This window comes from Pseudorca crassidens, chromosome 15 (assembly GCF_039906515.1).
Source record: "Pseudorca crassidens isolate mPseCra1 chromosome 15, mPseCra1.hap1, whole genome shotgun sequence".
NCBI lineage: Eukaryota > Metazoa > Chordata > Mammalia > Artiodactyla > Delphinidae > Pseudorca > Pseudorca crassidens.
This window is the reverse complement of record NC_090310.1, coordinates 8,557,049-8,571,837: the sequence shown is the minus strand read 5'-3', so window position 1 is coordinate 8,571,837 and position 14,789 is coordinate 8,557,049. Positions and strand designations below refer to the sequence as shown.

The following is a 14,789-nucleotide window of genomic DNA, read 5'->3' as shown; positions in this document are numbered from 1 at the left end:
TGGAGAGGGGGCTTCTTTGGGCCACAGGGCTCTGCCACCCCATGATGGGACCAAGGGCAAGTCTCAGTCTCAGCTCCTAGGCAAGTGATAGTTACAACCTCCCAGAAAAATAAAGGATGTCTGGGCCAAAATGCCATTCTCAGGCTGGGGACTGTGTTGGTGCTGAGCAGGCCGTCCTGGGGTGGGCCTCTAACCGGACACAACCTTGCTCTCTCCAGGGATCTTGCTCTCCTTAGGATGACTGAAAACTCCACCCTCAGGGAGGCAAGCGGCTGGTGGGCACTGCTGTGTGTGGTAGGAGAACAGAAGGGGCACTGGGCCCACACACTGGGGACCATGAAATTTAGAGATGGAAGGGCTCTGGAGTCTTCCTTCTACCCCACCATACTGACCAGAGAGGAGGGTCGGGACAGAGTGAGATTCACCTGCAGGTCACCGGAGCCTAGCCTGGAGCAGGCCTTCATGAACATATGCACCCAGGATGGGCCAGCACCCTCATTTCACAACAGGCACAGTGATGCCGAGACTGGAGCTTGGCCAGGCATGAAAGGACATAGCGATCCAGCCAGGGCCAGAACACAGCGCACTCAATCCACAGTCTGGGGCTCTCATTTGGCCCCACTGCTCCCAAGGTAAACGCATGGCTGCCCATATTTCCAAGGACCCCCCGGGGGCAGGCTTGTCCCAGGGCTTGGCCACACCTGGCTGGGCATGTGCTGGGCCCTGCCCTTTTCCTCCTGAGTGCTGGGAGTGGCAGTCAGCAACAGGCGTGTGGATGAGGTACCACAGCCCCTCTGCTCCCTGGGCACAGACCAGTTGTTGCCTGGTTAAAGAATGCTCCTTACCAATGAAGTGACAGAGGTGGCGTAAAAAGGGTGTAATGTTGGCTTCCAGGGAATCTTCTATCTGGATGTGCAGAAGCTTGTCGGCGTCACCTGCAAAACTAAATGGAAGAAAAGCACAGGTAATCAGGCAAACTCACACAGAGCCCTACTGTGGCATCCTTCACCCACAGCAATGGGATCATAGGGGAAGGAGGCTGAACTAGCATCAGGGAGATGTGGGCAAATAAATGAACCCCTCTCAAAAAAAACAGCACCTACCTCATAGGGGTGTTGTGTAGATTAAGTCAATCTATGTAGAGCATTCAGCAATCTGCTTGACACACGGTAGTGCCCAATAAATGTGACATTATTATTATTAAACAAACCTGATGCTTTCCTAGAATACAGCAAAGAAAGTGAGGGTGGAAAGGAATATGTAATGAATCTGCTATGTTAAATGGAGGAAGCAAGGTGAGAAGGATGGAGAGTGGTGGGCCTGCTATTTTAGATAGGATGGTCATGGAAGGCTTTACTGAGGAGGTAACACTTGGGCAGAGGTTTAAAGGAGGTGACAGAACAAGCCAGGCAGTTATATGAGGAAAGAGTGTTCCAGGTAGAGAATACAAGTGCAAAGACCCTGAGGGCAGTATGTTTCATATGTTTGAGAAACAATAGGGAGATCAGAGTGGCTAGAGCTTTACGATCAAGGTGGAAAGAGGAGGGAGATGAGGTACGTGGCATGTTTAATGAGAAGATGCCCACAAGGAGCTTGGCACAATGCCTAGTGTGCAGTGCGCACTTGGTAAATGTTATTTATGAAGACTGTGGCCTACTGGTGACATTCATTCACTGTGGTATGCAGAAAGTTGCAGCAGATTCAGAAATGAAAATATCCTGGTTTAGTTTCTGCATGAGCACTTGCTGTGACAAATACAAGCGCAATTCACCCTGCATTCATTCATTCGTCCATCCATCCTTCCCTTCCCCCTCATCCCTCTCTCCCTCCACACCTGACCACCCATCCACCATCCATTCACCCATCTATCCCCAACCATTCATTCTTTCCTCAGATACTCACTCAATGCCTACTGTGTGCCAGACCTTGGCTGGACCCTAGTGGACACAAGATGAATCAAATAGGGCCCCTCCCAGCTTCAAGGAGCTCCCAGTCTGATGGGGGAGGCAGACGCATAAACAAATGGCCCCAATCCAACTGGCTAGGTTTTAGGATAAAGACCTGCACGTGCTCCTGAAGAGGAAGGCCAGGGAAAAGTCGAGGGAGCTGGGGAAAGCCTTACAATGGAGGAGACATCTGGGTGGAGAAGACTGAAGGATACAAGGTTAATATATACAAACCAACTGGATTTCTATATACTAGCAACAATCAGAAATTTAAATTTTATTTGAGTTTTCTTGGCTATGCCGCGCAGTTTGCGGGATCTTAGTTCCCCGACCAGGGATTGAATCCAGGCCCCAGGAGTGAAAGCGCAGAGTCCTAACCACCAGCGAATTCCCAAGAAATTTATAATTTAAATATACCATTTATAATCACATCAAAAGTATCAAATACTTAGGAAGAAATCTGATACAAGATGTGCAAGAACTGTACACTGAAAACTATAAAACATTGCTGAAAGAAACCAAAGAGCAAAGTAAACGAAAGATAGACCATGTTAACGAATCGGGAGATTCAGCATTTTTAAGATGTCAATTCTTCACAAATTGCCCTATGGAATCCATTCAGTCCCAGTCCAAATTCCAACAAGCTTCTGTATAGAAACTGACAAGTTGATTCTAAAATTTATATGGAAATTCAAAGGAAACAACTTTGAAAAAGAACAACAAAATTAGAGGACTAACACTACCTGACTTCAAGATTTATTATAAAGCTACGGTAATCAAGTGTGGAACTGATAATAAGGTCCTACTGTATAGCACAGGGAACTATATTGAATATCCTGTGATAAACCATAACAGAAAAGAATATGAAAAAGAATATATATCTATAACTGAGTCACTTTGCTATACAGCAGAAATTAACACAACATTGTAAATCAACTATACTTTTTTTTTAAGTAATTAATTTATTTTATTTATTTATTTTGGCCGTGTTGGGTCTTCATTGCTGCACGCAGGCTTTCTCTAGTTGCGGCAAGCGGGGGCTACTCTTCATTGCAGTGTGCGGGCTTCTCATTGCGGTGGCTTCTCTTGCTGCAGAGCACGGGCTCTAGGAGCATGGGCTTCGGTAGTTGCAGCATGTGGGCTCAGTAGTTGTGGCTCACAGGCTCTAGAGCACAGGCTCAGTAGTTGTGGCGCACAGGCTTAGTTGCTCTGCGGCATGTGGGATCTTCCCGGACCAGGGAAAGAAACCGTGTTCCCTGCACTGGCAGGCGGATTCTCAACCACTGCACCACCAGGGAAGCCCCAATCAACTATACTTTAATAAAATTTTTTTTAAAAGAGAAAAACAAGTGTGGGAAACTGGTATAAAGAAAAACATAGATCAATGAAAAAGAACAAAGAATCCAGATATAATCCCGTACACGTATGGTCAACTGATTTTCAACAAAGGTATCAAAGCAATTCAGCAGGAAAAGGATCACCTTTTCAACAGTGATGACTTCCACATACAAAACAATGAACTTTGTTCCATATCAGGCACCATATACAAAAACGGATTTCAAAATGTATCACAGGGGGGCTTCCCTGGTGGTGCAGTGGTTGAGAGTACGCCTGCTGATGCAGGGGACGCGGGTTCGTGCCCCGGTCCGGGAAGATCCCACATGCCGCGGAGCGGCTGGGCCCGTGAGCCATGGCTGCTGAGCCTGCGCATCCGGAGCCTGTGCTCCACAATAGGAGAGGCCACAACAGTGAGAGGCCTGCGTACCGCAAAAAAAAAAAAAAAAAAAAAAAACCCACAAAATGTATCACAGGGGACTTCCCTGGTGGTCCAGTGGGTAAGACTCTGTGCTCCCATTGCAGGGGGCACAGGTTCGATCCCTGGTGGGGGAACTAGATCCTGTATGCATGCCACAACGAAGAAGTCCACATGCCACAACTAAGACCTGAAGCAATAAATAAATATATATTTTTAAATGTATCATAAAACGTGAAGGTTAAAACTACAAAACTTTTAGAAGAAAATATAGGAGAAAATCTTTGCATAATTCAAGTGTCCGTATATGCATGGGTCTGTGTTTGGACTCCATTTTGCTCCATTGGTTTATTTTTCTATCCTGCACCAATATCACAATGCCTTACTTGCTGTGGTTCTTTTTAAGTCTTCGTAACTGGTCAAGTCAATTTTCCCATTTGTTGTTATTCACTATTCAGCTATTTTTGCCCTTTGTATTTCCATATAAAATTTAAAATTACTGTATCAATTTTCACAAATCCATTGGAATTTTATTGGCATTCCATTGAATCTATAGATCAATTGGGCAAGAATCAACATCTTTACAAAATTGATTCTTCTAATCCACAACTACGGTACATCCTCTGTTTATTCAGGTGATCTTTACTAACATCCTCTAGCTATTTAGATAATCTTTAGTAATTCACAGTAATGCTGTATACTTTTCTGTGTAGAGATCTTGCACATCTTTCAATAGGTATAATCCTAGATATTTAATATTTTTGTCCTATTGTAAATTGTATGCTTTTAAAATTTCAGCAAACTTATTTAAGTCCAATAATTTATCTGCAGGTTGTTTTGGCTTTTCTCTGTATACAATTAGACTGTGTATAATGACAGGTTTTGTTCCCTTTTGATTCCTATTTTATTTCCTTTACTTGTCATATTTCACCAACTAGAACCTCCAGTACAATGTTAAATAGAAGTGGTGATAGTTGCATCTTTGTCTTGTTCCCAGGCTCAGAGGGAAAACTTTCAACATTTCATCATTGTGATGTTTGCTATAGAGATTTTTGTAGAATTTTATTTTTAGATCAAAGAAGTTCCCTTCTATTCTCAGTTTGCGAAGATTTTTTTTTTTTTTTTTTTTTTTTTGCGGTACGCGGGCCTCTCACTGTTGTGGCTTCTCCCATTGCAGAGCACAGGCTCCGGACACGCAGGCTCAGCGGCCATGGCTCACAGGTCCAGCTGCTCTGCGGCATGTGGGATCTTCCCGGACCGGGGCACGAACCCGTGTCCCCCGCATCGGCAGGCAGGCTCTCAACCACTGCGCCACCAGGGAAGCCCTAGAATCCCCTTTTACAGATGGTTATTTGTGCTTTCTCTCTTTTTGGCCAAGGGTTTATCAAATTTATTATTTTTGTAAAACTATTTTGACTTTCTAGATCCTATTTTATTGTTTCTAGTTCATTTTATCTGCTTTTATTATTCCTTCCTTCCTTATTTGAGTTTAGTTTGCTGTTTCTTTGGTAATTTCTTGAGATAAATGCGTAACTAGTTGATTTTTAGCCTTTCTCCTTTTTAATAGATGCATTTAAAGCTATAAATTTCCCTCACAGCTTAGCTACACTCCACAAGTTCTTATATATTCTATTTTCATTATCATATAGTTGAAACTATTTCATAATTTCCATTGTGAGTTCTTTTTTGATCCATGAGCTGTTGTAAAATTAATTTCTAAGCTTCTAGGAATTTCCTAGTTATATTTGCAAATTATTGTTTTCTACATTAACTCCACAGTGGTTGAAAGCCAACTCTATATGATTTGCATCTCCTGAAATTGGTTGAATCTTGTTTTAGGAACTATCATATTGTCAGTTTTTATAAATCTATTTCTTTTTAAGTAAGCATTGGTAGCTTGAGTCTTCTGAGGAAACTGTTAATTTTTCAAATGTATTGACATAAAGTTGCTCATAATCTTCCAAATTATTCTATTTTTAATTAAAAATTTTATTGAGATCAGTGTAGATGATCATTTATAGTTTTTATCAAATTTGGAAAATTCTGGCCATTGTTTCTTCAATGTTTCCTGTCTCCCCATTCTCCTTTCCTTTGGAGATTCTAATTACACATGTTAGGCCACCTGAAGCTGTCTCAGTCTCACTGAAGTTCTACTCTAGTTTCTTTTTTAAAGTCTTTTTCTTCTCTATGTTTCATTTTGTATACTTCTATTGCTGTGTCTCCAAATTCAGCGATCTTTTCTTCCACAGTGTCTAATCTTTTAATTCTATCCAGTATATTTTTCATCTCAGACTGTACTTTTCATCCCTAGTATAGGGCAAAGTTTTTCCTCACTACTGAAGCAGTAGTCTTCTAAGTACTCTGTTTGATGCACTGTATATTGTGAGTTTTGTTTAATCTGACAGGAAACACAAACTACTCCTGGCCCCACATAATCTCTGGGGATTGTACCACCTGTTGATTTCTGTTGGTTTGTCTCCCTGCCTTGAGTAGTTTTTCACATGCATGTGCTTATTAGTACTTAGCTGAAGACACAGGAGGACTCTCTGCAGATGTCCAGAGTCTTTCTTTGTACTCAGCTCTCTATTCTCCATGCAGGTCTCCTGCAAATTCTAGCCAACTCAACAGCTCTGAGTCCTCAACTCTGTACCCTCAACTCAGAAAGAATAATAGGATCTGTGTTGTGACCTGCAAACAATCTCCAAGCAATAAGCTGGTTCGATTGTGGAGCTCACCATTTTTTTTCCTCTCAGGAATCATTGTCCTGTGCTGTCTGTTGGCCATTGTCTGAAAAACCCTTGTTTTAGATGCTTTGTCTGAGTATTTTTAGTTGTTTAAGGTGGGGTTGTAAATCTGGTGCCATTTACTCTATCATGGCCAGAAATGGAAATTCTTCTCACTTACATTCTTTTTCTTAAATTTATTTTTGGCTGCACTGGGGCTTCATTGCTGCACGTGGGTTTTCTCTAGTTGCAGTGAGCGGGGGCTACTCTTCATTGCAGTGTGTGGGCTTCTCACTGCAGTGGTTTCTCTTGTTGCGGAGCACAGGCCCTAGGCACATGGGCTTCAGTAGTTGTGGCACGCGGACTCAGTAGTTGTGGCACGTAGACTCAGTAGTTGTGGCTCACGGGCTGTAGAGCACAGGCTCAGTAGTTGTGGTGCACAGGCTTAGTTGCTCCATGGCATGTGGGATCTTCCTGGACCAGAGCTCAAACCTGTGTCCCCTGAATAGGCAGGCAGATTCTTAACCACTGCGCCACCAGGGAAGTCCTCTCACTTACATTATTGAAGGATATATTCTCTGGGTACAAAATTGTGGGTTGGCAGTTATTTTCTTTCAGTGCTTTAAGGTTCTATTATTTATTGCTGGATAACAAAATGTCCTAACACTCAGTGGCTTAAAACAATAAAAAATTATTATCTATCAATTTCTATGGATCAGGAATCTGGGGGCAGCTTATTTGGGTACCATTGGCTTAAAATCTCTCATAAAATTATAGACAAGCTGTTGTCATCTGGTCTCATCTGAAGACTCAATTAGAAGCTAATTCACATGACTATTGGCAGGATTCAGTTTCTCACAGGCTTTTTGACTGAGGGCCTCAGTTCATTGCTAGCTGCTGGCTGAAGACTGTCAGGTCCTTGCCATGTGGACCTCTCCATAGGACAGCTCACCACATGGTAGCTGACTTCCTTCAGAATGAGTGAGCAAGAGAGAATGAGCAATACTGATGCCACAGTCTTTCTGTGACCCAATATCAGAAGTGACAGCCCATCACTTTTGCTTTATTCTATCCATTAGCACACATCAGTAAATCTAGCCCACATTCAATGCTGTGAATGGTAGGAGGTGGGGAATCACCAGAAACGTTACCGACTACAAAGACGCATTCCATATTTCCTTCTAGTTGCAGTGATTTCTGTTGATGAGTCAGCTGTTAGTCTAATTATTGCTCCTTGGAAAGTAATGTCTTACTTCTCTGCTTCTTTTATTTTTTTGTGTGTGTGTGGTATGCAGGCCTCTCACTGTTGTGGCCTCTCCTGTTGTGGAGCACAGGCTCCAGACACACAGGCTCAGCGGCCATGGCTCACGGGCCCAGCCACTCCGCGGAATGTGGGATCCTCCCGGACCGGGGCACGAACCCGTGTCCCCTGCATTGGCAGGCGGACTCTCAACCACTGCGCCACCAGGGAAGCCCTATTTTTATTTTTTTAATTAATTTTTTTTGGGGCTGCGTTGGGTCTTCATTGCTGCATGCGGGCTTTTCTCTGGTTGCGGCGAGCGGGGTCTACTCTTCGTTGCGGTGTATGGGCTTCTGATTGCGCGGGCTTCTCATTGCGGGGGCTTCTCTTGTTGTGGAGCATGGGCTCTAGGCACGTGGGCTTCAGTAGCTGTGACACACGGGCTCAGTAGCTGTCACTCGTGGGCTCTAGAGCGCAGGCTCAGTAGTTGTGGCGCACGGGCTTAGTTGCTCCGCAGCATGTGGGATCTTCCCAGACCAGGGCTCAAACCTGTGTCCCCTGCATTGGCAGACGGATTCTTAACCACTGTGCCACCAGGGAAGCCCTCTGCTTCTTTTAATATGTTCTCTCTTTCTTTGGTTTTCAGCAGTTTCACTAAGTACCTATACGCAATTTTCTTTAGATTTATTGATTTTTATATAGTTTTTTTTTTACCAGATGCCTTACTGAATTCTTGTGTTATTTATATAAATTCTCTCTGAGCTGAATTTTATTAGCTTTGATCAGGAGCTAGAAGAGGTAGGTTGTACAGTGCGGGGGCCTTGGTGATCATGAGTGGACACAGCTGGGAAGACACAGGCTGACAAGCAAGGCTGTGCAGAACTTTCCTGCTCTTTGAACAATGATGAGTGAGGGTGTGTGTGTGTATCTGTATGTTCCTAGCACCAAGGAAAATCTGACATAAAGGTTGCTGTATCAAATGTTTCTGTCCTCTCAAAATTCATATTTTGAAACCTAATCCCCAAAGTGATGGTATTTGGAGGTGGGGCTTTGGGGAGGTAATTAGGTCATGAGGATAGAAATTGAAACCCCTAGGAGCAGGATTAGTGCCTTTATAAAAGGGACCCTAGAGAGCTTTGCCCCTTCTGCCACGTGAGGATGCCATCTATGAACCAGAAAGCAGGCCTTCATCTGACGCTGAATCTGCCAGTGCCTTAATCTTGGACTTCCCAGCGCCTTAATCTTGGACTTCCCAGCCTCCACACCATGAGAAATTCCGTTGTTCATAAGCCACCAGTCTACAGTATCCTGTTACAGCAGCCCAGATGGACCAAGAGAGGGGTCACTTCTCAGAGGGCCTGAGATAGGAGAAGCAGGGTAAACCAGGGTATTTTGCATCAGAATGTTAAGTACCAAGAAAGTATTATTTTGGTAAGATTTAAGTATGGGGTATGGGGCAAGTGTGGGGTCTCAGTCAGGGGCAGAGGATGCCATGGCCATGCCAGGCAATGAAGTGCAGGCCAGGAATAGATGAAAATAAATGCAGACCCTACTCCAGTGTATGCTGATTTCTAAAAGCCCTTTCAATTCTGTCAATGCATGCCACTAGGAATCTTATATAAATAAATTATACTAATATAAAAAAAACAAAAAAACAATGGTTTTTCTACTTACAACGGCCCTGTCTCCATGGAGACGTTGACATGTGCTTTGATTTTCAAATCCTTCTGAATTTTAGGGTCGCAGGCTTGCCTGAAATTTCCCAGGTAGATCCTGCCTGGCATTATCTCAACAGGGTACGGTTGGAAGGCATCCAGTTCCTGAGGTGGAGAAGGAGAAAGGCTGCTATGATAACAATCCCCAGAGAAGAAGTTGTTTTTGTTTCATCTCTTGAAATGTGGCTCAGCAAACAAGCTTAGAAAGACAAACTGGGACAGTGAATGAGACTAACCCAATGTTTATTGTGGCACTATTTATAATAGCCAAAACATGGAAGCAACCTAAATGTCCATTGACAGAGGAATGGATAAAGAAGATGTGGTACATATAACACATGGAATATTACTCAGCCATAACACATGGAATATTACTCAGCCATAAAAAAGAATGAAATAATGCCCTTTGCAGCAACATGGATGGACATAGAGATTATCATACTAAGTGAAGTAAGTCAGACAGAGAAAGACAAATATCATATGATATCACTTATATGTGGAATCTAAAAAGGTGATACAAATGAACTTATTTACAAAATGGAAACAGACTCACAGACATAGAAAACAAACTTCTGGTTACCAAAGGGGAAAGGTAGAGGGGGGAAGGATAAATTAGGAGGTTGGGATTAACATATACACACTACTATATATAAAACAGATAATCAACAAGGACCTACTGAATAGCACAGAGAACTCTGCTCAGTATTCTGTAATAACCTATATGGGAAAACAATTTGAAAAAGAATGGATATATGTATATGAATAACTGAACCACTTTGCTGTACACCTGAGACTAACACAGCACTGTAAATCAGCTATATCCCAATATAAAATAAAAATTAAATTAAAAAAATTAAAAACAGGGACTTCCCTGGTGGTCCAGTGGTAAAGAATCCACCTTCCAATGCAGGGGACACGGGTTCAATCCCTGGTCAGGGAACTAAGATCCCACGTGCCGCGGGGCAACTAAGCCCAAGCACCACAACTACAGAGCCCACACGCCCTGGAGCCTGCATGCCACAACTAGAGAGAAGCCCGCGCGCTGCAACGAACAGCCCACGCCCCAATGAAAGACCTCTCATGCCTCAACAAAGATCCCACGTGCCGCAACTAAGACCCGACACAGCCCAAAATAAATAAGTAAATTAATTAATAATAAATAAAGCTTTTTTAAAAAAATTAAAAACAAAACTACCCTTTGATCCAGCAATCCCACTTTTGGTATATATCTGAAGGAAATGAAATCACCATCTTGAAGACATATCTGCACACGCCCCCCCGCCCCAGGATCATTTGAGCATTATTCACAAAGACATAGAAATGACCTAAGTGTCCATCAATGGATGAATGGATAAAGAAAATATGGCATATATACACAATGGAATATTGTTCAGCCATAAAGAAGAAGGAAATCCTGTCATTTGTGACAACATGAATGGATCTTGGGGCCATTGTGCTAAGAGAATAAGTCAGAAAAAAACACATATTGCATGATTTCACTCATATGTAGAATCTAAAAAAGTGAAAGTCGGGACTTCCATGGCAGTCCAGTGGTTAAGACTCCACACTCTCAATTCAGGGGGCACAGGTTCTATCCGTGGTCAGGGAACTAAGATCCCACATGCCACACAGCGTGGCCAAAAATCATAATAAAATAAAATAAAAATTAAAAAGCGAAACTCATGGAAACAGTAGAGTGGTTGTTGCCAGGGGCTGTGGGGGTGAGGGAAATGGGGAGATGTTGGTCACGGTTATAAACTTCCAGATATAAGGCAAATAAGTTCTGGGGATCTAACGTACAGCATGGTGACTACGGTTAACAACACAGGGCTTCCCTGGTGGCGCAGTGGTTAAGAATGCGCCTGCCAACGCAAGGGACACAGGTTCGAGCCCTGGTCCGGGAAGATCCCATACGCTGCGGAGCAACTAACTCCTTGTACCGCAACTGCTGAGCCTGCGCTCTAGAGCCCACAAACCACAACTACGGAAGCCCACGCGCCTAGAGCCCGTGCTCTGCAACATGAGAAGCCACTGCGATGAGAAGCCCGCGCACTGCAATGAAGAGTAGCCCCCACTCGCCGCAACTAGAGAAAGCCCACGCACAGCAACGAAGACCCAATGCAGCCACAAATAAATTTATTTTTTAAAAATACAGTATTATGTACTTGAAAGTTGCTAAGAAAGTACATCTTAAATGTTCTCATCTCACACACACACAAAAAATGGTAATTACCTGAGGTGACGGATGTGTTACTCTTATGGTAATCATTCTGCATATATGTGTATCAAGTCATCTTGTTGTAAACCTTAAATTTACACAATGTTATATGTCAATTATATATCAAAGCCAGAGGGAAAATTACAAAATTTGATTGTTTCCAAGGAAAGATTATTAGAGCACCAATCAGGTGTTTAGAAACAATTATCATCAAATAATAAGACTCATCTTACAAACAAGTTGGAAAACAGCCAGAAAAGCATGCCAGTCGAAGACTGTTCTCAAAGCATGCCTCCAGGAGACTGAGAACGAATGGGAATTCCCCTAACGGTTTCTTGGGTGGCCTATTACGGCTCAGATGTCCGTAATAAAACAGTGGCTACATATTTGTTGTTGTCATGGGTTGAAAACTTACCTGTTACGTTTAGTAAAATAAAACCTAGGCATAACCCCAAAAGAAAAAAAAAAAGAAATCCACTAACATTGTATGAACTGATGTTTCTAATATGATCTGTTTAGAGACCCCTTTGTTCCCATCAGTTTTCCATGGGAAATGCTAACCTATATAATTTCAAAGGTCAAACCAGCTCTAAAATGCCTCTGGCTCCAAGTCTGACTCAGAAATAACATCTTAAGTACCTCAAGCTATTTTGCTGTCCACTTGAGCCTTTCAGAGCCTTCTGGCTTCAGCACATCTCGCCTCACCGTGAACCTACCACAAGCCCGCATTCCTCCCAAACTGTTAGCCTCAAAAGCCTTTATCAATGAGCAGACACCACGCTGAGCCAACCCTCAAGTTTGTGAGACACACGGCCCTTCTACACGCAGGCAGGCCCACTACTTGCGGATGTGACCCAAAGCACTCCCCAGGGTTCAGGGTGATCCCGCCCAGGACGCTCAGCTTGCCGGGGGCCAAATGAAATCCTTCTGGTTTCTTTCGGAAAATCTCACGCAATACCCACCACAAATCTGTCAACTCTTCCTGACGCTTTCAAACCAGCTTCCTCTGTGGTTGTAACAGCTGTGCGGAAGAGGGTGTGGGACGGATAAAAGAAGCTCTGCTGTTAATTCTAGAGGACACGATTTTGACAACCACATTGACAAATGTAAAAGAAACTGGTGTCACAAATTAACATGCCCAAACCGAGCCCACTGCCTTCCCCTGACACTGCCACCGCCTCCTCCTGTGTCCCCTTCTCAATGAGCCACACCACTGGCCACCTGTCACCCGCACCTGAACTGTGGCATTATTCTAGACTCCTCCCTCTCCCATACCCCCTGCCCCATGTCTAATCGAAGCCGTTTCCTAAGTATTTCTTGAATCTGTCCTCTCCTCTTCATCCCTGGCTCCTAGCAGGTCTCCCCAGACCCACTCTGCCTGCATTGGTCTGGGCTCTGCTCTGCAATCAGAGTTGACCTTTCTAAAGGGCAATCTAACCAGGTGCCCCTCCCCGGACTTAAAACCACTTGGTGGCTCACCAGCATCTCTCTCTAGTGTGGTCTTCACACGTGCCCTAGTCACAGAACCCCTTTGCTCAAAGTGAAATCTTATTTAAGGGGTACCACATATAAAACGGGAAATTAGAAATCACTGTGTCTAAAGGAGAGGGGCAGTCTCAGAGCCCAAATTCTGCGCCTCCATCTCCCCTCGCAGGAGTTCCTTGGGGAGCAGTAGGGACACTCCTGCTTTACACTGTGTCAGAACACGTAACAGGAAGGGAGTGGGGCTCTCACTCTTGCCCCTGAATTAATAACAAAGGTCCCAAAGTAGGGAGTGGCAAATACTTGGAACGTACATTCTAAAGAGGGCCACATACAAGCAGAGTAGAACTCACCCATCCAGGCCCTGCTAGATACCACCAGCCACCACCCTACCCCTCTTCCCAATCTACTTAAGAAGACTGGGGGCAAGGACAAGTCTCAGGTGCATACACGTCAAAACTGACCAGACTGTACATTTTAAATAGGTGCAGTTCATCCTATGCCAATTCCACCTTCCTAAAGCTTTAGAAGAAAAATAAAGAAGGTGAGGTATCAGCACGTGACGTCTTCAGATCAGAAAGAGTCCCTCCCATCACTGCAAAGCCAGTAAGGGTGCTCCTCTAGGAGCGAGGAGGAGTGCCTGGCAGGACGGGGAGGCGGGCTGTACACCTGTTGAGCTGAACGCCATAGCTCAGTGGAAGAAGGAGAAGAAGGCCTTTGGAGAGCTTGACATATACATAGCCTGCATTTGGGAACAGGTATGACCCCAGACACAGGTCCCTAGCTTTTCACACAGGCCGACTGCAGCAGCCAAGCCAGCAAGGCAAGAAGGGGCCTCCTTCCCTACTGTCACACTCCCCTGTGGCTCATTCTGGGATTCAAGTGAAAGAATATGGACGTGGTGGGAGGTCATGAGCTACCAAGGGAAGGGAAGGGCATTGGGGGTACTCCTGTCAGGAATTCTCAGCTGGCTCTCTCTGAAGGATGCTCAGTAACAGACGGGGCCCCCTGAACACAGCCCCAAGAAAACCAGCAACAAAGGCCAGCAGCAGCGCACAGAAGCTGGCTGGGGCAGAATGAGAAGGCACTTCCCCACCATTGACAAACAGGCAGCCACACAAGACAGGGCCCACGCTGGACCCCCAGCACCAAAGGGACCAGACCCAGAAGAGGGGACGTAAGGAGATGCCCATAAAGCTATCCCACACCCCTCCCCACTCCCAGCCCTCAGCCCCCAGCAAATGGAAGGCTGCCCAGCTCTGGAAGATGAGAAGAGAGGAGATTTGAGTTGAGATTGGAATGTTAAACTAGCCTAGATTGTACTGGACTGTTTTTATGCCCTTTTCAAAAAATTACTTCAAAAACACACAAAAGTAGAGAGAATAGTATAACAAACCTTGGATCTATCACCCTTCTGCAAGCATTATCAACCAATGGCCCATTTTGTTTCATCTATACCCCTGACTCCCCAACCCTCCCCAGATTATTTTGAAGGAAATTCCAGACATCATATCATTTTAATTATAAATATTTCATTATGTATCTCTAAAAGATAGGGACTCATATTTTTAAAAACATAGCCATAATAATGTCATCACAACCTAAAGAAATATATAACAATAATATAATATCATCAAATTCCAGTTCATAGGCGCATTTCCCCCGCTGTTTTATAATATGACTAGACTGAAATTGTCCATAACCGAAAGCGG

General features: G+C 44.1%; 1 protein-coding gene across 19 annotated transcripts in view; it reads right to left on the bottom strand.

Moving 5' to 3' along the window:
- The window catches only part of STYXL1 (serine/threonine/tyrosine interacting like 1), a 63,957-nt gene that overhangs the window by 9,740 nt on the left and 39,428 nt on the right, over nucleotides 1-14,789 (bottom strand). For 18 of the 19 annotated variants that reach the window (XM_067705857.1, XM_067705868.1, XM_067705856.1 and 15 more), the window contains 2 exons: nucleotides 9,337-9,482; nucleotides 846-943 (listed from right to left, as the gene is read on the bottom strand). In XM_067705857.1, coding sequence (XP_067561958.1) covers nucleotides 846-943; nucleotides 9,337-9,482 — 244 coding nt within the window. Of the gene's footprint in view, nucleotides 1-845; nucleotides 944-3,664; nucleotides 8,221-9,336; nucleotides 9,483-14,789 lie in introns of those variants that run through there. The other variant, XM_067705867.1, reaches the window with a different exon arrangement.